The sequence below is a fragment of the Coturnix japonica genome, chromosome 1 (assembly GCF_054131305.1).
Source record: "Coturnix japonica strain WE chromosome 1, WE-NBRP24, whole genome shotgun sequence".
In the NCBI taxonomy this organism is placed as follows: domain Eukaryota; kingdom Metazoa; phylum Chordata; class Aves; order Galliformes; family Phasianidae; genus Coturnix; species Coturnix japonica.
Window position 1 is genome coordinate 123,412,289 of NC_140663.1, and position 23,043 is coordinate 123,435,331.

The 23,043-nt window shown below is 38.5% G+C and overlaps 2 protein-coding genes across 3 annotated transcripts in view; both read left to right on the forward strand.

Annotated features, from left to right (window-relative positions):
• The first annotated feature begins 1,742 nt into the window (after positions 1 to 1,742).
• IL18RAP (interleukin 18 receptor accessory protein) lies at positions 1,743 to 18,500 on the forward strand. 2 transcript variants are annotated; one of them, XM_032441906.2, is made up of 12 exons: positions 1,743 to 1,876; positions 4,189 to 4,288; positions 4,726 to 4,863; positions 6,065 to 6,332; positions 6,431 to 6,605; positions 7,837 to 8,011; positions 9,451 to 9,519; positions 9,728 to 9,848; positions 12,142 to 12,284; positions 12,832 to 12,969; positions 16,876 to 17,046; positions 17,825 to 18,500. In XM_032441906.2, the coding sequence occupies exons 3-12, from the start codon at positions 4,734 to 4,736 to the stop codon at positions 18,196 to 18,198; spliced, it is 1,764 nt and encodes a 587-aa protein (XP_032297797.2). In that variant the 5' UTR covers positions 1,743 to 1,876; positions 4,189 to 4,288; positions 4,726 to 4,733; the 3' UTR covers positions 18,199 to 18,500. The 2 variants fall into 2 exon arrangements, with proteins under 2 accessions (XP_032297797.2, XP_032297799.2); XM_032441908.2 differs by lacking the exons at positions 1,743 to 1,876; positions 4,189 to 4,288 and having other exon boundaries at positions 4,611 to 4,863.
• Positions 18,501 to 20,852: 2,352 nt separating this feature from the next.
• Positions 20,853 to 23,043, forward strand: part of SLC9A4 (solute carrier family 9 member A4) — a 28,739-nt gene continuing 26,548 nt past the window's right edge. Inside the window, exon 1 of the mRNA XM_015850047.3 lies at positions 20,853 to 21,130. Coding sequence (XP_015705533.2) covers positions 20,878 to 21,130 — 253 coding nt within the window. The 5' untranslated portion in view covers positions 20,853 to 20,877. The remainder of the gene's footprint in view (positions 21,131 to 23,043) is intronic.

The window sequence follows — 23,043 nt, forward strand, 5'->3', positions numbered from 1 at the left end:
AAAAAAAAAAAGGAGACTGATAATTATAGTGTGTGAGGCTGATTTTTAGAATATATGTTACTTCTACAGAAGAGGGTGGGTGAGTTTGGGCAGAGGCTAAGCCAGAATGATGGTATTATTTGACAAGATTTTTATCCAACTGGCAACATTCAAAACTCTGGGTGACTGGTGTTTTATCAAGTGATTGGACTGCTCTACTTTATTTTTATTATTATTTATTTTAATAAGCCTGTTAGTACTTGAAGAGTTTGACATATATTGTATGTCTGGAAGATCTGTATTTGGAAAACAGTCCTCTTCCTGATTATCTGAGCAATGGCTTTATGGACATAGTGAGCATAGTGGTGATGGATCTGCAATTGCACTAGAATGTCTTAGATGTCCAGTCTTAATGATGCTATGATTCTGTGATTCTATGAAGGTAGCATGGGCTTTACTTCATCTGTATTGCATTCCTTAAAGGGGAAAGTAAACTGCTTTCCCCCCCATGCCATCAGAAAGGGCACCTTCATAAGGCTCTTCTCCTTAGATTGAAACCTATAACCATTGGAGCCTCTTGTAACTAATAAATCAGACATGTTTTGTACTGGGGCAGAACACTGAAGATACTGAAGAAGACAACCACCAAGCTTAATCACCAGCTGTGGAATCTGAGAATACCTGTCTTATACTTCCACATGCTCAGGACCTAACTTAACCAAACATTAGTACTGGCTATTGCCTAAAAGAATGTGACTATTTTTAGGCTGGATGGGGCTCTGAGCAACCTGAATTGAGCTGTGTATGTTCATTGCCGGGGAGCAGGGCTATACTGCCTTTGAAGTTTCCTTCTAATTGCCATGATTCCATACTCTCTGAGCAGTGGCAACATTGTATTTACTTGGTGTACCACAGCAGAAAGCCTTTCTTACCTTCTTGTGGAACCCAAATGCAATAGAGTAAATATCCCAAACTGCAGTAAAGAGTGAGTCTCACACAGGGGAAGAGCAAACAAGTCCTGCTGCTCTTGAAATGTCTGGTGCAAGCAGAGACCTCTATATCCCAATGACATCTATTGAAATGATTTTATGCTTTTATGTAGCCCAAGTCAGTATGCAGCCTGTCTTTTAAGGATTTCACAACCTAAAAGGAACCTTGGAAGAGGTGCTGGACTATGTGGGGCTGTATATGCTGAAGTGCTCTGCCTGCCCTGGTAGGTCCAGTGGGGATGTCACACAGCTCGTATTCATCAGGGCTACATTTTTCTTGTTCTGCAAAGCCCCGCTAGGGCTGCCAACAGGGGAGAAATGTGAGGGCACAGGAAGATATTGATAATGTGTCACAGCCCTCATGCATGCAGAAAGCAAATAAGGGCTTGGTGATCTTGAAGGTCTTATCCAACCTGAGCAATTCTATGTTTCTATGATTGTAAGGTCAGTAAGAACTTGCCTGGTATATTGAATATTATTCTGTACTGTGCAGATATATGGCTGGCTTGAAGATTTTGGAAATTATGTACTATTTTCACCCAGTAGCAGCATTTAGGTAAAAAAAGAAATTAAAAAAAAAAAAAAGAAAGAAAAAAAGAAAGGAAAAAAGGTACAATTTCTCCTCTTAAATGAAACAAACTAAAAAATCCAATGTGTTTTTGAACACAGTGCAAGTAAATGATTTAAAGCTCAGAAACCTTTGATTTTTTTTTTAGTAGAGGCAACTCTTTTTTCCCCTGTCTTTTTACAAGAAAATTACCCGGAAACTTTGAACCTAAAGCAATTAAACCGAAAAAGGAAGGGATGATGACACTGAAGTAGAGGAAATTCCTGTAAAGGAAACAGAGACTCAACAGCATTCAGCTAAACCTTACCACAATTCGTACCACGTAGCGTAAGATGTGCAGGTAAGATTTTCAGATAGTCTCTTTTTTTATTCTAGATTTTAGTCCATTCCTCTCTTCTGCCCCCTCCCCTCACTTACAGTTGAGTTTGTTTTATTGCCTTTTGATATAAGTTTTTAATTGTTTTAAGTGTTTTTAATTACTTGAGCAAAATAAAAAAATAGATACGTAAATAAAACAAAACTTAAAATAAGAAGCATTAGTAAGCAGCTTTACTAGACTATATTTTACTTTATAAGCTCTGTAAAGTTTTTCCTTCTCCTCTGTGACGATTTGTAATCTTACATTTAGAATCAAATTATCTTTGCCTTTCTCATGTAAATCTGAAATAGATATTGATAACTCTAAGGCTGAAGTGACTTTCATCAGTTCTTTTTTTTTTTTTTTTTTTTTTTTTTTCTTTTTTTTTTTTTTTTTTTCTGAGAGTCTTATAGGAGTTAAAACATAGGAAAAAGTATACAGCTCTTATTCTTCTCTTTCACATTGTTTTACCACAGGAAATTACTTTAAAACCACATTAGCCTTTTTTTGCATATATGTTGATTTCCAGTGAAATGGCATCCTACATTGCTGAACTAAGTATATGATAACAGGGACGAACACATGGCTGGAGAAGACAGAGAGGCAGATAATGTTATCCAGGGAAAAACTGCTTTGATTTTCCTGGCAAATACTGACAAGATAAAAGCAAGTCACTGAATATTTTAAGTCTCTAAATCACCTTTAGTCCACCCACAGTGTAAACAAATGTAGATAGTCATTTAAAATTATCCTTTTTCAAGAACCCTCTTCTTTAGGCAATCATTATTTGCTTCAGCTGTGAATTTCCTTCTTCCTATCCAGCACGTATACAAGATCACACTTCTTAACCTCACATGCTGTCACGATGGCTCTGCAGTTCTCTAATAAGTGCTAAGTTAGCTCATACGCTTGTTAGTGATGTTCCTTAGTGTGGCTAGCAGAATACAGTAGGGTGCTATGGAAATTGCTGACCAAAGCTATTAAATTCATTAGTTAACCCTCCCTTTCCCACCTCTTCCCACTCATGATAACCTTTTGAACATGACAAGTGGGTTTGTAGCATGGAATCAAACTGGAGAGCACAGACATTATATGTCATTAGCATTATTAAATGCTTAGTGAACAGTCACTTCATATGGTTTTGCTACATATAGACTGCTTATCCCTGATTATGGGCAAATGAGCAGCTGGAAAATCAGCAGTCCCACAGCTTAACTTATAATGGCTTAGTAAATGGGCTGAGGCATGAAAGAGAACTGCAGCTGTCACCAGAGAGGGGCTGAACCATTTTTTTAGGGTGAGGAGAGAAGGGTGTGGTAGGACAGAGTGACAGATGAGTCCACCTCCCTTTGGCAACAGTGACCCATTGCACCCTTGCTCAAGGGAGTTCAGCACTGAATCACAAACAAGGCTCTTGGGTTCTCCGAGCGACTGGCAGCAGTATGCTTTTGTCACATGGACTGGTGGGTGACATAACTGAGAACATCACCTTTGCTTTATACAGAGATACAGCAGTAGTGGATGCTTTGAGAGAGACTCTTATGACTGCCTTAAAACCAGATCCAAGAGAGTCGGGATCAATTCATCTTTATGAAGTGGATAAGACAGTCTTTCTAAAGTTTAGGAGCACTTTCACCCAGTGAAACTCTATCTCTTTATTCAGATTCACTTACTGACTTGGAGTTTCAGTATGTTTTTAAGATGTATACAGGGTAATGACATTTGATAGCTGACAGTTTGTAAGAATGAACCAGGATGGGTTAAAGCAAACAAGTGAACCTACCCTTTATGACCACTGAGTGTAAAAATAGATTGTTCCACTCACTTGTAAGGAATAGAGATGTGTTGAACAGAACAGTGACTAAAGTGCTCCTCTCTATGTGGGGTAGCTTCCTGAAAAAAATGCAGTGTGAGTTCTCCTCATCAAGGCTGCCAACTCATGGTGCCCTCGATAATCCCTTGATGCCTGCCTGTTTGAGTTGTATCTGATTTGCATGAGATGCTCACAGATTAGGGACTAGCCCTTGCCTGACATTTTTTTCCCTCAGGATGACTCAGTGTCTTTCTAGCTACTGTGTAAATGCAGTCACTTTACAGCCCAAAGAGCAAAGAAAAATCCTTGAGGTCTCAATTGCACAACATGAGCATCAGCAAAGGGTGCATCTTTATTTGCTGGGATCCTGTATAAGACACATCAGTCACAGGCGTTTGAGATGTTCCAACTAAATACCCAGATTCAGCCAGGGCTGTTGAAGACAAACAATGGACGGTGTGTTTTCTCTCTATCTCCACAGCTGGTAAGGCTGCGGGACACAGCTCAAGCCTTTGTGCAGTAGAGGCAGAATAATTTCTACAACAGGATCTGGGGTTTCACTTTGATTTGGAGGTTATAAGGTAAGACCTTTGTGGACCTGCTCCCAGATCCTCTGGATTTTAGAAGCTCCCCACTCTCTGCTTGCAAATGGAACAGAACAGAGATGGTACCTAATGATGGTGTGGATGTTGTCCTGTTCTGCAGCTCTCTAAGGTCATTCAAGCACTGTGATGCAGAAGATATTTGTATGCATATCTGTATTATATGTAAGATATATGATGAATATGTCATTGCAAGATATTTTAAAGAGGTTTTGTGTATTCTCACTTACTATTTATCTTGCATTTGTGTGAAATGATATGAGCAGGAGGAGCACTGCAAACCTCACTTTTAAAACAAGCTGTATCTACGCTGTATTGTCTGCTAATGTTCACAGAGCTACACAATGAGACACATATTTAACATCCTGACTTACAATATTATTAATAGCAAAAAAGTCTGTTTTTCTCTTTTACAGAGAGCAAGATGATTCTTAAAGAATCTCGAAACATCTCAGAATACCAACCAAAATTTATAAAGAAGATGATGCTTACTTTTTACTGGATTCTAGCATTGTTTATCATTGGAACGGAAGTTAGAGGGATTAATTTTCCAGGTAAGAAATCTGCTTTGGTGAGTTTTGGTGGTCATAATGCTTGCTGAAAGCATAGAGAAGCAAATCAACTTCTTGTCATGACTTCATGAGATTTTCCTGCACCAGTTTGTGCCTGTATCAGGCATATGGATGTTTCTAACTTTTCTGAAGGCTTTTTAGGTATTGGTAGTACAGTTGGCTCTGTGCTGGGTGCTAAATTCAGTTCCCCACTGAAAAGGAAAGGACAAAAATAAAGGAGAATTTCTGGTAATGGAACACATTAATTTTATTATTATTATTATTATTATTATTATTATTATTATTATTATTATTATTATTATTATTATTATTATTATTATGTTACTCCTGAAGTCTTCAGCAGCTGGTACAGCCATGGGGGAAGTGGAAAGCAAAGACAGGATGAGATCAATATATCAGAGCCTTCCACCCATACAGTCTATCTATCTGGAAGAGCTTAGTCAATTCCACACTCAGAGAGAAATAAAAACTGCAAAGGATTTCCCATGGGGGCACGGGAGGAACCAAAGTGTTCATGTTTTTCCTTCTACTGATATGAAATTCCACCACCCATCACTGAGGGGCTACTATATCCTGTCTGCCAGGAGGTTGGTCAGCCTTTGGAGAACTTAGGGTTAGGATGTGTGACCACAGCATTCAGAATCTGAAAATCCATCTGATTTAGACATAGTGACTGAAATGTATGAGGGAAAGATTTGAAAGCAGTGAGATAATAATGAAATGTTTGTCAGTCTTAACTTAACTAGGGAGTGGGGCAGGTAGGCTCTACTTCTTCAGGTTTATCTCACTCCCTTCTCCACTAATCCGAGGGAAGCTGGGATAGATGCACTGTTGTTTTTTTTTCTAATAGAGTTGAGGTTTTACAGATTAGCATCCACATGAAAAACTTTGGTTCACTAAAAATCTTAAGCTATTTTCATATTAAGCTTTTGAAAAAGGTCTAACAAACATTTGGCAGCTTTTGGACAAACTTTTGAGAACTTTGGACAATTGGCCACATGAAAAAAATTATTAGCATGAAGAAAGGGAAAACTGTATTTTTTTTAAATATTCTTTTTAAAATTATTTTATTTTATTTTATTTTATTTTATTTTATTTTATTTTATTTTATTTTATTTTTTTAGACCTGACGGATATGTGTTCTTTTCAGGTGGTACTGATATTAAATTTTCCTACTTTTCAGGTTGTTTCCATGCAGAGCCTCAAGTACGTTATCGTGCAATTAGTGATGAAGAGTTTGTTTTACAATGTGCTTTGCCAGATAATGATACTACCAACATTTATAACAACTCAGTTCTAAAGCAACATGAGGTGAAATGGTTCTGGCATCAGAAAGACAAAGGATATATTAAAGCTGTCGAGGAAAACTCTAATGTTACTCTGAAAGGGGATGCACTTTGGTTTAAACCAGTAAGGGAGAATGCTTCTGGAATCTACATCTGTATGATACGGTATGTAATGGGGCAAAGACATAATATTTCTAGGTAAGAATTGATGTATTTATTTTGCTTTTATATTAAAAGTTTAACTTTTTTTATGTATCACTCAGCAAAAAAATCCCATGTCTCAAAATCCTTCTGGAGGTTCATACAAAGGCAGAGGCAAAATGTTCGGGCTATGGTACAAATACACTGTATCTTCTTGCTGACAATGGGAATTCAATAGCTTGTCAAGGGACAAAATGCTACAACCATATAAAGAAAGCGGATGTAAGGTGGTACAAGGTAAGTGTCAGTCTTTTAAGTATTCAGAAGTGCAGTGGAGGTATAGAATTTGGCATAGTTTCCTTTCAACTAATTGTAGTAACTGAGAATCAAAATTGGTTATTTACAAAATTGACTCTGCTGAAATATAAAATGTTAAAGTTTTGTTTTGATTTTAAATTCTGAAAATATCAAATGTATGAAAGAAAAATAATTGGCTTTTTTAGAAACAAATTTATTTTAATATTAATATAGCAAATTGTTCTTTCAGACACCTGTTTCTAATGAAAGACCATCCCACAGAGAAATTACTGACTTAGTCTTTTTCAAATGACTTCTAAATTACCTGCAAGCTAAAAATTATCCCTACTTTGTCTGTAAGAATTGTAAAATGCTATAGAATTATAGAGTCATAAATCACCAAGGTTGGAAAAGACCTACAAGATCATCCAGTCCAACCATCCACCTGTCATCAATAGTTCTCACTAAAGTGAGATAATACTATAGTCACTAGTAATCATATACTATATTCACAAATAGTTCTATCTAAACTCATACTATATAAGCAAACAAAAAAGACTGAAAATTCAATTGTTCATTCTACTACCTGGTACTATTTACAGTACTTATGCATCAAACAAAATGAAGCGACTCTTCATTTACTTACAAGCTTTATATGAGGTATGTCTTTGCTTCATTTGTCCTAAGGAAATTTCCTTATACCCATAGAGATTTTACCTAAACTAAACTGTGATAACGAGGGGCACTTTTCAAAAAACAGCATTCTTCCGTTTGAAAATAGTGACAATTGATACAATCCCATACAATCCAAAACCATATTTTTTTTTCCTATAACAGGTCATGGAACTGGTTTCAAAGCCATTTATTTACAAAAATAAAAACACCTATTCTATAAATGTACAAAACAGTGATCCTTTTCTTTGACCTTTGGTAATGTGAATTTAATTTATACTTAGATTCACTGTTTTGCATTTTTCTCAGCAGCCACAAATGTAAGGGCTTTCTTTGTTTGTTTGTTGTTTTGTTTTATAGGTGCTGATATTCACATATTACAGCCCACAATTTTTTAAAATGTAAATAGCAAAAGTTTTTGTTTTCGATGAAAAGAGTATGACTTAACCCTACTGTCATGGCAATTCCATCCAAATACCTTATAATATAGTTGGACAGCAACAGTGACAACAACAATAAAAAATCATTGAATTCTTTGATATTATTTTATTGTTGTTAGGATGGCCGTCAGTTAGAATACAGGAAAACCAGGAAAAGCCTAAAGCTTGTGGATAGTGAAATCTATTTGAAAACAACATATGTTCTAGATGCTGGAATATACGTATGTGATTATACCATGTTTGACAACACTACTCAGTGGATAATGAGAACAGTAGTTACAGTAGAAGTCATTGGTGAGTAGTTGTAACTATGTATAAAATACTTCAAAAGTATGTTTTCTCTTTTCTTTATATTTTGTTCAGGATCTTGTTCTGACAAATTACAAACTAGACTAGCTTCACTTCCATTAGAATTCACTTCCAAGTCTTCTGAGGACATTTCTGGACAGAGTAGGACCTTCGGTATTTAGTAAAAAAATTACTAATGCTATAGGTGTCAAGATCTCATTCTGCCTTGATTCCTAACAGCGGTAATCAAATCTACACAAGGATTTAAATCACTTAATCAGAGAGTAGAATTCATGGAACCTCTACTGGAGCCAGTGTATTCCACTCACTGTATGTGCAATGTCAGAAAGATATTTGAGTACCTGTCATGGGCACAGGTAAATCTAGAGGGAAGAATGCTAATTTTGCTTGTCAGCTGTGGAGTATAACACTATATTTCAGTCCTACACGTGTTCCTGAAGTGGTGGCTTGACTTAAAGTATGAGTTAGAGAATCCTCTATTGGGTTGACATGGTGATTACTTCTGCAGTGCATGAGATCTTCATTTTTTATTTTTTTTTCACTCAAAAACGGTGATATGGCATTTAGTGTCTGAGGAAATATGGGACCTGAGAGCAATCTAACTAACAACAAAGACAACAATGCTCTTTGTTTTTGCATGCTCTCTGGGAACAGCATCACTGTCACTATGATCTGTTCTTTCAGGCCTTGTCTTTTAGTCTGGAACATTACTGTCCAGCAATGTGGCATAGCTGCATCTATTTTGTATCCAGAAGTAGATGGGTTGCAGCTTTCTCTGCTTCAGTGTAGTTAAAAAAAAAAAAAAAAAAAAAAAAAAAAGGGTTTATGTGGCAACATTTCAACATTTCCTGTAGTATGGGACTTCCCTAGAATATCAGAGCTGTGACTTTTAGGCCCTTCATACCACTTTCTCACAGCCTGGGTAATTGTTTATCACACTGCACAAACTGGGTGTCGTTATCCATGCTCTTTGTCAACTCTTAGAAAAAAGACCTGACAACATAGTATTTTAATGCAAGTATCTGTGCTGTGTAAAGTGTAAATAAGGAGTTAGTGTGCAATATGCATGCTTAGTGGATGTGGAATGGAACTCGACAGGGAACTCATGTGGGGATTGGGTCCCACAGGGGGGGGTTTGCAAAAGGGATCCTTGTTTCTGAATCCTAAATAACCTCAGGTGCAGTGCAATGCTGAGCTCCCCAGTTCAACTACTGACATAGCAGTTTAAGTAGCTATGTAAGTCTTGTAGACAAAGCTTTCATACTGTGAGCTCTCAGACAGCTTACCAACCATAAATCATACTCTTGGACTGTGATGTCAGATTTCTACCTAACATCGGAAAAAGATAAACCTTTGAAATGTTTTCTCTGGTCTTTGCCATTGACAGTAGCACTAGTTACTAATAGCAGTCCTGTTAATTGCAGCAAAAAACACTATCCATCCACCAAACATCTTGTATCCCAGTGGTGTGGCGATCCTTGAAGCAGAGCTTGGTAAGTTTATTCTTTTTCTGACAGTGAAAGAAAATGTTCAAATGAGTTAATTGTGGATGGTGATAGACCTTGATAAACAAAATAGCTTTGCTCTCTTGAGTATGAGAACTTTCTATGACTTTTATATATTTTACATATCCCAGATTATTAAAGAGAAAAACATTCCAGTGACCTGCATGCATGCTTTTCCTATATTAACTTGTCTCAGGAAAGCCCCTTGAACTGGAATGCCGTGTACAGTTTGGGTTCGAAAGAGATCCTCATCAGAAAGTAATATGGAAAAGAGACAACAAAGAAAATATGAATGAGAAACTGAACCAGGAAACAGGGTAAGAAAGAAACACAGTAGTAGTGTTACGCTGTTGGCAACTGTAAAAATCTTTCTACAAGAGCTTTACTGAATATGTAATTTTACTGAAGGGTGCTCAGAACTATCCTTTGACATGTTACTGTGTCTGTCCATGAGCACATTTACATATAGAAGCACACATTCAAATTATGATATGGCCATAAATTGAAGAACTCAATGTTTTCTGTGTAGTATTAACTCTTTTTCCTAAAGCTTTATCTCACAGGGAATTTCAGCATGAATCCTCCCCTGTGCCTGCATCAGCTGTGTGCTCCCTCTGTTGCGCCTTGCTTACAATTCATTCTGTCTCTCTGAAAGCTGTCTCCAAGCGGAAAATAAACCAGATCCAGTGAAACAGAGCTGTAGACTAGTTCTCTATGACATAGAAATGAGTTTGTGTACCTCAAAAGTTGGGCTGTGTTTATTGAGCTATGTGCATTAGGTCAGCCTGAGGGTGTGCAGAAATACATTTCAGGGCTCTGCAAGTCTTGCTTGGCAAGAATTAACCAGACTCCATAGAGAGGTGATATACAGGGGAAAGGTTTCCTATGACCTTAAGGAATGCAATGGAATGGAATAGAATAGAATAGAATAGAATAGAATAGAATAGAATAGAATAGAATAGAATAGAATAGAATAGAATAGAATAGAATAGAATAGAATAGAATAGAATAGAATAGTTAATTAGAAGGAACTTTCGAAGACCAGTAAATCCAATTGCCTGACCACATCAGGATTAACCAAAAATGAAAGGATGTTATTGAGGGCATTATCCAAATGCCTCTTGAACACAAACAGCCATGAGGCATGAACCATTTCTCTAGGAAGTCTGTTCCAGTGTTTGAGCTCTCTTAAAGTAAAGAAATTGTTCCTAATGACTAGCTTGACAACCCCTGGTGAAGCTTTGTGCCATTTCCCTTCTTCCATCAGTTGTCAGGAGCAGAGCCCAGCATCTCTGTCTCCTTCCTTTGGTGTAGGGAACCTGCTTTGGCAGGGGGGTTGGATTCGATGATCTCTAGAGGTCTCTTCCAACCCCTATAAGTCTGTGATTCTGTGATTGCTCTCCTCAGGGTGCTGCAGAGAGCAGTGAGGTCACCTCTTGGCCTCCTTTTCTCCAAACTGCACAGCCTAGTGCACTTAGCCTCTCCTCACAGGACATACCTTCAGCCCTGCTTTGGTGTCCTCTTCTGGGCACTTTCAAAGATGTTAACAATAATGGCATACAATACACAAGATAAGTCTGCACCAACCCTAATATGTAACAGGAGAGACACTTATTACTGGCTGGCTATACTGTATCTAATATATGCTAAAATACTGTTACCCTCTTGGCTACTGTTAAGCCTACTGTCAATTGGGACAACTCAAATTGTCTCCGTGCCTCCCTTTCCTTCCTGTATTTTCCTGTCTCATTCAGTTATACAGTGTCCAACTTGGGCAAGAAATCTAGTGGAGGCAATACAAGCATATCTTTTTACTAGTCAGTTCTGAGTCATAGAATCAAAGAATCACAGAAAAAAACATTCTCAACAGATCTTTAGTACATGTTGAATCCTCAAATTAAGTGTCCATAATCATGCCCATGACTCTTGGGTTAGTGGAGGTAGTTCATATTGTCATATTGGCACACTGGCCAGCAGTGGTATGACATGAGGCCTACATGAGATGACCCATAGACACCTGTACTGTGGTTTCCAAAGAGAAACACTCAGACTCAGAAACACTGGGTGTTCTAAGAGTGCCCCAAAGGCACTCTTTTGTTCCTTTTTCATTTTCTGTTCTCCAATTCCTCATTTTTGTTTTATTCTATTTGTCCGTCCTGTCCTTGTGACTTTTATCCCTTGGAAAGAGATGGTGCTTTTCCATCTTTTTGCTCAGCTTGTAGTCTCTTAGGGCTCTTTTTTGAAGCTTAATTTCTCTACATTTATCCTGGGGGAATATTCAAAATCTTAGGAAATTTCAAATTCTTATGGAAGTCAAAAAGACCTACATATTTAAAACTAAGCAAGATATTAATTATTGTGCTGAGCTGATGAAATAAGAATAAACTTTTCAGTCTGTAGACCTCTGATGTCATTATCTTCTTATGATGCAAGTAAAACACAAATGGGAGCTCCAAACCAGAGATTTGCATCTCTGTTAAAACTTCAAGTAAAATGTTCAGACGTTTCTAAGATCTTCTTTCTCTGTATTTGAGATGTTTAGTGATTGTATGAATGAACTGCAAAGGTGTCATGCAAATATATGCTTTTTCTCTTCGATGTTTGTCCAAGATGTTTAAAGGGACATGCACTTCGTCATGTTGTTAAACTGGAAGAAGTTACTGAGTGGGACCTAAGAAGCAACTTCATCTGCTTTGCTCAAAATTCTGTGGGGAATGCTACTGCTGTGATCCAACTGAAAAAAAAACAGAGAGGTAAGAGCAAATGGAGGACTGCTTGCCCTTACAGATTTTCATAGGATGTTTCTGTTTTCCCAATCCTTAGCATGCATTTTTATTCTGTACCTGATATGAATACAGTAGCTTTTCAAGCAAAGGCCAAAAAGTGAAGCAGTGTGGAAATGAAGCCACTCTCTCATTTGAACCATAGCTCACAGTGGACATTCGTCAGTAAGGTGGCATAGGAAGTCTCCAGCAGGATTCTGCATGCAGCTATGTGTATAGTTTCCATCTTAAGCAATTATTATTTTCTGCCCTGATTATAATAATAATGAGAGTATAGTAGACCATTTTCTCTGTACCTTTCATCTCATACTAACAGGGAGATGCAGTTCAAGCACGATCCCTAGCAGTAGACTGAAACACTGTACTAAAATTTGCAGCTAAATGCATTCTTGACTTCTGTAAAGTTTGCTAGAAGGGAAGGAATGAAGACTGTGAGCTAGTTTGTCTCCTTTTGTGAACTGAGCTTTTTATCTAAGTTGGAAAGTCTGACTTATGATAAACCCTTTTCTTTCTACAGTGTTTTTCTTGTATGTACTGTGCAGCGCCATTTCTATTCTCTTTGCATTCCTTTTGAGCACTGCCTTTATTTACCAGCACTGGATTGAAATAGTGCTAATTTACAGAAGCTATATGGTCCACAATGAAACTACAGAAGGTAAGAAACAGTAAGAAACAGTATAACATTACTATTCTCCAATTTTCCTATTGCCTTTTGTTCTTTGAGTTAATCTGGTGTGTACTAATTCCTTAATTCAGTTCTCTTAATGACCCTGTTCTGAAGCTCTGCGGAAAAGGACCTGAGGGTCCTGGTGGATACCAGGTTGAACACAAGTCAACTACGTGCTGTAGATGTTAAGAATGCTAACAATGCTAACAGTATTCTTGGCTGCATTCAGCAAATTATTCTAGCTTGTCAAGAGTTGATCTTTCTGCTTCACTCAGCTTTGGTGAAGCCTTACCTGGAGCACCGTGTCCAGTTCTGGCCCAGTATAAGAGAGACATGGATGTACTGGAGAGAGTCCAATGGAGGGTCACAAAGATGATCAAAGGAGTAGGTTATCCTATGAGGAGAGGCTGAGAGATCTGGACCTGTTCAGTCTGGAGAAGAGGCAACTCAGGGAGATCTCATCAATGTGTGCAAATACTTGAGAGTAGGGTGCACAGAGGTTGAAGGTAATCTCTTTTCAGTGGTGACCAGTGCCAGGACAAGAGGCCATGGCCAAAAACTGAAGCACAGGAAATTCCCTATGAATACAGGGCGGCACTTCTGTGCTGTGCGGATAACAGAGCACTGGCACAGGCTGCCCAGGGGATCTGCTTCTTGGAGACCGAGCCAGAAGTTGCCTAGCCGTGGTCCTGGGGACTCTGCTATGAATGGCTCTGCTGGAGAGGAGTTGGGCCAGAGGAACACAGGGGGCCCTGCCAACCTCAGTCATCCTGTGGTTCCGTGAAATAAGATAATGAGGAACACAAACTTAGTGCACTTTGGGGCAGTTTTTCCTTTCTGAAAGATAGGTTGTCTATCATGATTTTACATCAGTGATCAATTTTTCCAAATTTCAAGTTTCTGTAGTGGCATTGCCACGTCATCTCAGCTAAAATGAGCCTCCAACATATTACGCAGTAAATAATGTATCAGAAATCACAGTGCCTACTTCAATGAATTCAGCATTTGATTTTTTTTAAGTGGATTTAAATATATCTGATAGAAATTACCCAAGGAAATTTTTTTAAAAATCCTTTAGTCTTGATGCATGTTGAGATATACAATATGCGAGTTTACTTTTGTGTTTCCATAGATGTATTTCAATTATGTATGAAATATTTATCTATGTATCTATAAATACATACACGATGAAACAATTGACTGCTTTTTCGGAAAGTATTGTTGCAAGCTCTAGGACAACTATCAAAAGTGCTTTGGGAAATCACTTAAAATTTCCCCTCTGCTTGGTAGTTGATTGATTTAAGAACCTCTGGAAAGTCCCCATAGACCTGATGACATTTGTCAGTAGGACAAAGGCAGACCTGTCAAGATTTGTACATTGAAGTTTAAGACACCTCTGGATCTCTTGCACCTTCTGTCCTTCTTACTCCTTAACTCCTGTGTACTGCATGCACACAGTCCCATTTACAGCAAGGGGGGCATAAAGTGTGCAGACTAGCTATGCCTAGCCAGCAAGTTTTACTTCCAAAGATGACTCTCCCCAAAAGTGTTCCCAGCTGTAGGATTATGTCCTTCTCACTTCGTGTGGATGTGTATCGATTTACTTGAGATTTGAAACGGCTTGCTCATGAAGCAACAAAGCAAAAAAATTGATGTCATTTTGCCATTTCTTCCTTTGCATCATTCCTTCTTTCCCACTTAGCACAGCATGAGAAAATTGCAGAACCACATAAGATGGTAGGGGCCCTGGAAGTCATTTGATTACAGATAATGCTGAAAGCAGAAGCAGCCTAGTCTGAATGGCTCAAGACCTTGTTCAACCAAGTTTTGCATACCTCCAAGGGTAGAGAATTCACAACCTTTCAGAACAACCTGCTTCAGTTCTTGACCATTTTTTGCAGTGAAAAGGTTTTTTTTACTAACTTCTAATGAGGATTTTCTTTATTGTAGCTTCTGTCTGTAGCCTTCTCTGCTATCACTGTGCTCCTCAAGGAAATCTCTCCATCATCGCTGTACCCTTTCATTAGCTAGCTAAAAACAGCAGTGAGCTCATCCTTTATCTCACACCTTTCTAACCCTTGGGCTTCCTCCATAGATAATTAAGATAAACTTATTAAAAATCTTGTCTCTCCCACAGGGAGAAAGAAGCAGTGAAGAAGCTTTAATATTTAATATTTAATATATTAATATTTATAGACAAGTTTTACAGTAATTTTGCTTAACTAACATCATTTCCAACATTGTGAGCATCTGAAACATATGTCTCAAAAGATTCTCAGGGTGCAGCTATTCTCCTGTACTGTTCTGGAGGGGAAAAAAAAGCCGAATTGTACTTACTATGTATGCATTTTTAACTTGTTATTACAGCAGTGATGCTAAAAAGAAAAAAAAAGCAAAAACCATGATGTATTTATCATTGGTGGTTGTCTAGTAAGATTGCAGTGACCTCTATGGGTGAAATGAGGAATATCTGGCTTGTTTTGTGAAGGATTTATTGACATTTAAAAGTAGTGTGCAGAGGACCTTCAGATCAGGACACAGCTGAACATTTCAGCTAAACCAGTCTAGCGACACACTGCCCCACCTCCGAGCCATGAGTGTTTGCTGTTGCTGATTCACTCTTTTGGGCCTACATTGGCTCAACATAGCAGTAAAATAGTAGAATTCAGAATGTTAGCATGGAAGGGTAAGATTCAGTACTGTTACCTAGGTGGCTGTGTAGGGGTTAGATGTCTCAGTTCCCATTCTATGGAATGTGATCAATATGGTGAAATCTAGAGAACTTCTCAGCTCACTCTGCAGAAACACCCTATGCTGAACAGCTGAATTACTTTCTGGTTTCTCTTGATTATATTGATATGTAACATGAGTCAATTGATTAAATAAAAAGATATCTGCTGTCATTTGACTCGCCTGAGGATATCCTGTTCCAAAACATTAGGGCCCCCAATAGCGCCCATGTAAAATGTGGCTGACTCATCAACCAATGTTAGGGCATCTCGAATGGCATTAGGAGCATTCTTATTCATGTTGTACTGAGATCAGTGTGCCTTTTGCATCATGAGCAACTTCTTATGTTCTCTTTCATCTTCCTTCAAGTGCAGTACAAATTTCGTTTAGCAAACAGATTTCTTTTGTTTTATTCATAGGAATGCTTAAAATTTGGGTCACCAATTTGGTACCAGAATGTTTTGGAGCTGAGAGTTTGCTATATATTCAGCAGCTGCACTTTGCAAACATCCTTTTAACAAGACTGGAACAAAGTTCAGAAGCTGGATGGTACTCTTTTTCTGAGCTCGTATTTGAATCAGATTTAGTCTTTGCTACTTCCACCTTTCTCTCTGATTAGAAACATAGCAGTGTATGAAAACAGTGTATCTTTCACAACAGCTAATGTCCATGAGCATTGCTCCTCCCAGCTTTTTAAAATAAAATTCACTATGTTTATAAAGTAGGTTGTGCATTTGTGACTATCTTTGTACTCAGCATTTGGATGAATGACGGAAAAGGTTGGGAAAAATTCCCTGGAGCATGGAATTTGTCTGGGAGGTGCCAAATCTTCCACTGGTTAAAACCAGTATATATGTGTAAAAATACAGAAAAATAAGGTGCCTATTTTAAACCTTCTTGCACTGGTCATCTGAAATATCCTCATTTACTTTGGTAGCTATGTCTACAGAGAAGACAGTGGAGAGACAGGCTTGGCTTTGCATAACTGAATTGCTGTGCTTCATGATTGCTTTACAAGTTTCAAGTTGTGTTGGGTCTGCTTGAATAGGAAGCAAGTGTATAGAACAGAAATGGAAATGCTGCATTAAGAGGCATACAAGAGGAATAGTTTGGACACCTGTTAATGTATGCTGCGTTACTTATGTATGTATTTATTTCTTTTAGATGGCAAAGAGTTTGATGCCTTTGTGTCCTATGCAAAAACAGACTCTCCTGAAAGTGACTCTGCTCTTATTAGTGAGGAAAAATTTGCCCTGGAGATCCTTCCAGACATGCTTGAAAACAAATATGGATACAAGTTATGCATTCTTGAAAGAGATATTCTTCCAGGAGGAGGTAAGGTTCCTGTGGTTGGTAGAAAGTCTTCAGTTCCTTATAAATTTTTCTTCTTTCCTAAAAATCTTGTGCACTTGTTCAACAAATGATATGTTTTGGCATCAAAGTTTCTGTTCATATCTTGCCATGTTTGATCTTTTTACCTGGTCCCTGCAACCAAGGAATGTATATATTTGAGTATGGCTGCTGAGGAGGCACAAGGCAGCCTGGTCTGGTGGTTGGCAACCCTGCACATAGCAGGGGGGTTGAAACTAGATAAGCATTATGGTCTTTTTCAACCCATTCCATTCCATTCCATTCCATTCCATTCCATTCCATTCTGAGGTACATGGATGAGACAAAACTTCTCATCCTTCTCATCCTTCACATCCTGCCTTCACAGTCAGGGTCCATTCTGTGAAAAGAAGACCCTGAATTTTTCAGTAGTTACTTTCTGACTCACCTTGATCAGTGCCATTGGCAATAATTGGAAGTCCTCAGTACCTCTCTCTGTGAGAGATAGAGACAAATCCAAGTGTCCTTAGAGAACTTGCTTGAATGTACTGTGGTTGTGACCTCAGCTGTGCCCTCCACCTTTTGAGCATCCAGTTATGTACTCAAGGTTGTGTAAGAATGGCAGAGATACGTTCTGATCATGAATGATTTTAAGGTTGATGTGGTTGCTTAGCACTTTTATTTCCACTTTTCTGTATTTCTGGTGATTATCCATCATTAAATGAACTAATTATGATAAAAAGTCGAATGCACTTTGCAATAACAATTGTAATTTCTTCTCCAGCATACACAGATGAAGTTGTTACAGCTATTAGACAAAGTAGAAGAACAATAATTATTCTGAGCCCAGCCTATGTCAGTGGACCAAACATCTTTGAACTGCAAGCAGCAGTGAACTGTGCATTGGAAGACAAAAAGATCAAGTTGGTTTTAATAAAGTTCCAGGCTTTCCAAGAGCCAGAGACTTTGCCTCCAGTAGTTAAGAAGGCTCTTCGGATTTTACCAGTCATTACTTGGAAGCCTTCTATTTCTACTGCTCCAAACAAGAAGTTCTGGAAATACATGCACTACCACATGCCTGTGAATACCACAAAGGTGTTGGGAAATTGCAGCCTAAAAGGCTTTTTCCAAAGGTTATTCAGCCTGGTACATCGATAGCATAAATTTCACAGAGGAATGACTGCTATCTCAAGAGTTAATGAAGTTAAACACCATGTATTACATCAGCAGAGTACTCTGGACTGTCACTTGAGCCAGCAATGGCTCACTCTAGAACAGTAAGAAGGGCTGCAGAACAAATGTGCACACAGCAAAACTATGTGGCACTTCACACAAGTGTACATGTAAACTATCTTTAGTAAATTATTATTAGGATATTAATTACGTTGTTTTGCTGTGATGTTGAGACGTGAATGTTTTTTTCTTTGCACAGTTTTTCTGTTGATGTGTTTTTATACTTTTTTCAAAAAAAAAAAAAAAAACAACAAAAAAAACCCAACAAAACAAAACAAAACAAACAAACAAACAAAAACAATTAAAAAAAGGAACTCCTGAGAAATCTTGTCGTTTAATTTTTTCTGGAGTTCAAACAGTAGGACAAATCTAAGCCCTATATATGAGTTACCTCTTCCTTGGAGGATACCAAGAATCTTAGAATCATAGAATCATAGTATCACCAAGGTTTTATAAGACCTAAAAGATCATCCAGTCCAACCATTCACCTATTACCAATAGCTCCCACTAAACCATGTCCCTCAACACAACATTCCACTCGTTCCTTGAACACACCCAGGGTCAGTGACTCCACCACCTCCCTGGGCAGTTCATTCCAGTGCCTGACCACCCTTTCTGAGAAGTAATACTTCCTAATGTCCAGCTTGAATCTCCCCTGCCGTAGCTTGAAACCATTCCCTCTGGTCCAATCACTAATGACACAAGAGAAGAAGCCGACCTCCAGGTCACTACAACCTCCCTTCAGGTAGTTATAGAGAGCAATAAGGTCTCCCCTGAGCCTCCTCTTCTCCAGGCTGAACATTCCCAGCTCCTCCAGCCTCTCCTCATACGGCTTGTGTTCCAGACCCCTCACCAGCTTGTTGCCCTCCTTTGAACTCGTTCCAGGGCCTCAATGAAAGCTCTGGGAGGCTCCCACATCTAGGAATGCTGAAGGGGTTGAAATGAGGAGGAGTGCTGTGTCAGGACTGATCCCAGGAACCACCATCCTTCCTGCAGTTGAAGAAGGCATTTCTACTAGCCCTGAAATATTTTCATACTTAGAAACATCTGCGCACTGCTGATCCCACATGGCAAGGGTCACTCAGGTCCCACTGAAACTGTTGAACATCATGGCTAAAAATCCCCTGGTTGCTACAGCTAGTGGGCTCCTGACGGCTCTGAAACGTTTGATTTTTTCTTGCAGACCTCTGCCAGGGTTCATAACGCTTACTCTTAAGGCAGTTCGCAGTCTGTGTGTATGGTGATGCCCAAGCAGAATGTGGTGGTTCCTGTTAAGAAAATGCGGGCAGGAGAGTCATTGATCTAGTTTTGCTGGCTTCTTCTGGACTCTAAGTGATCAAATCCTTTTATAATGCTGAGTAGATGGTCCACCCGTTTCCTTCCTGGAAATACTGCTGTTAACAGAACTACTATGTTGTTAAAATAAAAGAATAACTTAGTGTTAGCTGCCAAATTCCGTGTTGGGTTCAAAGCCTTCTTTGGGACAGCTCCTGGTGCTACTTTGGGGCAGAAGCAGAAGATGGTGGTGCATATGGTGTGGATGAAGGGTCCTCCTCACTGACTGTGCTTACTTCACTGATTTTAATTACTTCTCACAAAGAGCAGTGCTGCAGTGGCACAGGCTGCCCAAGGAGGTGATACAGTCACCATACGTGGAGGTGTTCAAGAGCCGTGTGGATGAGGCACTGAGGGACATGGCCAGTGGGGTAGCAGTAGGACTAGATGATCTGAGAGGTCTTTTCCAGCCTTAATGATCCTATGATGCTATGAATGTCTTGCTGGGAGAGGGTAACGTAGTTGCCAACTAAACATATTGCTAATGTGGTTAAAAAAATTAATGTTAAATGCAAGAGTACTCAGTACCCAGTTTTAAGCAAGTAACTGACTCAGATAATCATCTTTTAAAAATTATTTCATTTATTTATTTATTTATTTATTTATTTATTTATTTTAATGCTAGTAATGTGCCAAGTAAATTACATGCCTTTAAAAGAGATAACGTTTCTGAAGGAGAATGTAATTTGCGTGGCCCTCCACCAGATGTCCCAACTGCAAACCCTGCCGATCACATTTATTTGCACACGGATTGGTTTTTTTACAAGGTGAGACAGAAGCAGGGAGCAGTGCCAAGAGTGGTACCTGCGGTGCAGCTGCTCTGGGGAGGCAGACATGGACTGAAGGAAGGAGAAGAAGGCATGGAGCCCGTCCTGCCCATCTGATACTATCTACTTATGCTGCCCTTACTGCCTCAGTGGTGCACATTGGTGATGTATGTAGTTATTATTGGGAAAAAAATCAGAGTGGCTGGAAAAATATTGTGTCTGGAAAGCTTGTTACTCTTCCACAGAGTGATGCTGGGTCTGCAATTTATCTGGGTCTAAGGAACCTTCAGAACTGGTATCTTCATATAAACTCCAGGTCCATCTGTAATGAAAGGAGCAGTGCAGGTGTGTTAGGGCTTTTATAATGGCCTCTAATAGGCAACTGAAGGAGCAGTGAGGAAAAGGTGACTGTGGCTATGAGCAGTGGGAATCAACAGGTATGAATGTTGCGTTCTTTCTTGCACTGTGCACTCTATCTGTAATAACAGATACAGCCTTAGACATGGGCTCTCCTGCCTTTGAACATATGAGCTGCTTGCTGTCACTGTTGACTCTGGTATGCCCTTCTGCTGCTGCTTATTTGGATGAGCCTAGCCTGGGTAGTAGTTTGTTGCCTCATTATGGACATGACCGCGCTGATGCTGTCGGTTCTTCACAAGATAAGAGACTGCAGGTATTCACGGTGGACTACAACAATGTGCAAATTCCATATGAAGTCACTCTTTGGATACTCCTTGCCTCTCTTGCAAAAATAGGTAAGTGAAAATGGTAGTTTGGATCCTCCTTTATTGGTAAGAATTTAAAAACATATCATGTTACCAAGTATCTTGCATATGCTCTTGTGCCAGCGACTGTTTTCTGTTCTATCCTGGAATGAACAGGTCATTATTATGACAATGACAAACTTTCACCTTGCAATGCTTACAAAGTATTGTAATAAGTATATGACTTCTGACTCTCATTTCTCTTGGGCTGTCTATGCTAATAAGTAACAGTGAATGTCCTCCTCACAATGCTGTCCATCCTTTGTTCTAATATTTAAATATCTTGTAATGAATATTGAATATTACAAGACTATACAATCTGATGCAGCCATAGAAATCAGAACAGCTGACTGAAACTTTAGCTGTGCTTACTTTAGGAAGGAAGAAAATAAGAACTCTTCTGTCACATGAATAATAGGAAACTATTTCCTATAAACTTTTGTTTTAAATGTTTATTGTTTCAAGTTGCTCGAAAAGTAACATCAGAGGAGGGAGATGAAGCCTGAATGAATACTGGTCATAGGAAAAGCAGCATAAATGCCTATAGAATATGCTCCAATACATCTAGCTTATCCTGGGGCTCAGTGTAGATATCTGAAAGAAGAGAGACAGCTCTTGGAGAAATAGGGATTGCAATTAATGCAGAAAAATGGCTTACCTTGTGTCATGCATATTGATGGGCTTGAGTTGATTTTGGCTTTTTGGAACTAATGCAACAATATGAAATAAATGAAGATGACTGCAATAGTAAGAGCTACACATAAGTGATTTCCCTACTCTTTTGAAGTTCAGTGGGATTTTCAGGCACTGGGCTGATAAGCAGGATTGATCATTTCCTGGAGGCAGACTGAAGATGTATATTTTTCATGCTGTAGTTGCACAGTTGTTAAATGTCATTGCCACTGATTGATTTTTTAGTTTCATAGTTGCTACTGATCTCAGTGCAACTCTTACAAATGGATGCCTTCACTGCTAAAACAGTAATAATTCTTTTTTTCACAAATAAATTTGTTGTTATCACATCAGCAGAGTGTGTTAGCAGTGAGTGTGCTGATTTATATCTTCATTTATCCTCCATAAAAACACCAGAAGTGCCACAAGGCACACCTACTCCGTATTTTGTTTTTGAGCAAGAAATAACCCATTTCAGATGAATTGTGTGATGACTCCCAAATAAACATATTTTTGGGAATTTTCCAGCAAAAGTATATAAGCTGAAAAGTGCAGCACTATTGAGTTCAAATCTACGTGGAAGAAATGATTAGTTTGAATGATCTGGCCTTCCAGGGAAGAAGAGTTCCAAGCTGTTACATTTCTTTACTATTACCTTCAATTCTAATATTCTTTTTGGATTTCCCGGTTTCAAAGTAGGAAACATTTTTAGACATTGGAAGGCAAAAGAATCCCTTTGTTTGATAAAACTGATTAAAGTCTTGAACGTGAGTTAAAATGAATTAAATTTATTTTTAATTAAAATAATTAAAATGACATTGTAGTGTTATGATCATAGTGGTAAAAATAGGTACATTTCCCAAATTAATAATATGAAATTTCAGAAAACAATGTTTCTTATCCTTTACTTTTGAACATGAATAATTCACACATCACAAAATTCAATCGTGTCACTGGCTGCTGAAGTTATAGGATGAAATTTGATCTTGCTTTAGGTATGAATACAGACCCATTGGATTGCACACAGAAGCACAGAAGCTGAGGTTGGAAGCTAGAGGCCATCTAGTCCAACCCCGATTCAACAGGGACGCCTAGACACTGATGACCATTTATGACTGACTTTGTCTCATTCTCGTTCTTGTAAACTCTGAACAACTCCTTAATTTTGAGATAAGGCATCTCTCATTCATAACATGACTCATTATACAATCCTTGATACAGCAACTGGATAA

Excerpts from the sequence above, each read along its gene's own strand:
- IL18RAP (XM_032441906.2), top strand. The coding sequence starts at position 4,734 with ATGATTCTTAAAGAATCTCGAAACATCTCAGAATACCAACCAAAATTT. Across the intron at positions 9,520-9,727 it reads GATCCTTGAAGCAGAGCTTG|GAAAGCCCCTTGAACTGGAA; the intron begins GTAAGTTTATTC and ends AACTTGTCTCAG. Across the intron at positions 17,047-17,824 it reads AGATATTCTTCCAGGAGGAG|CATACACAGATGAAGTTGTT; the intron begins GTAAGGTTCCTG and ends TTTCTTCTCCAG.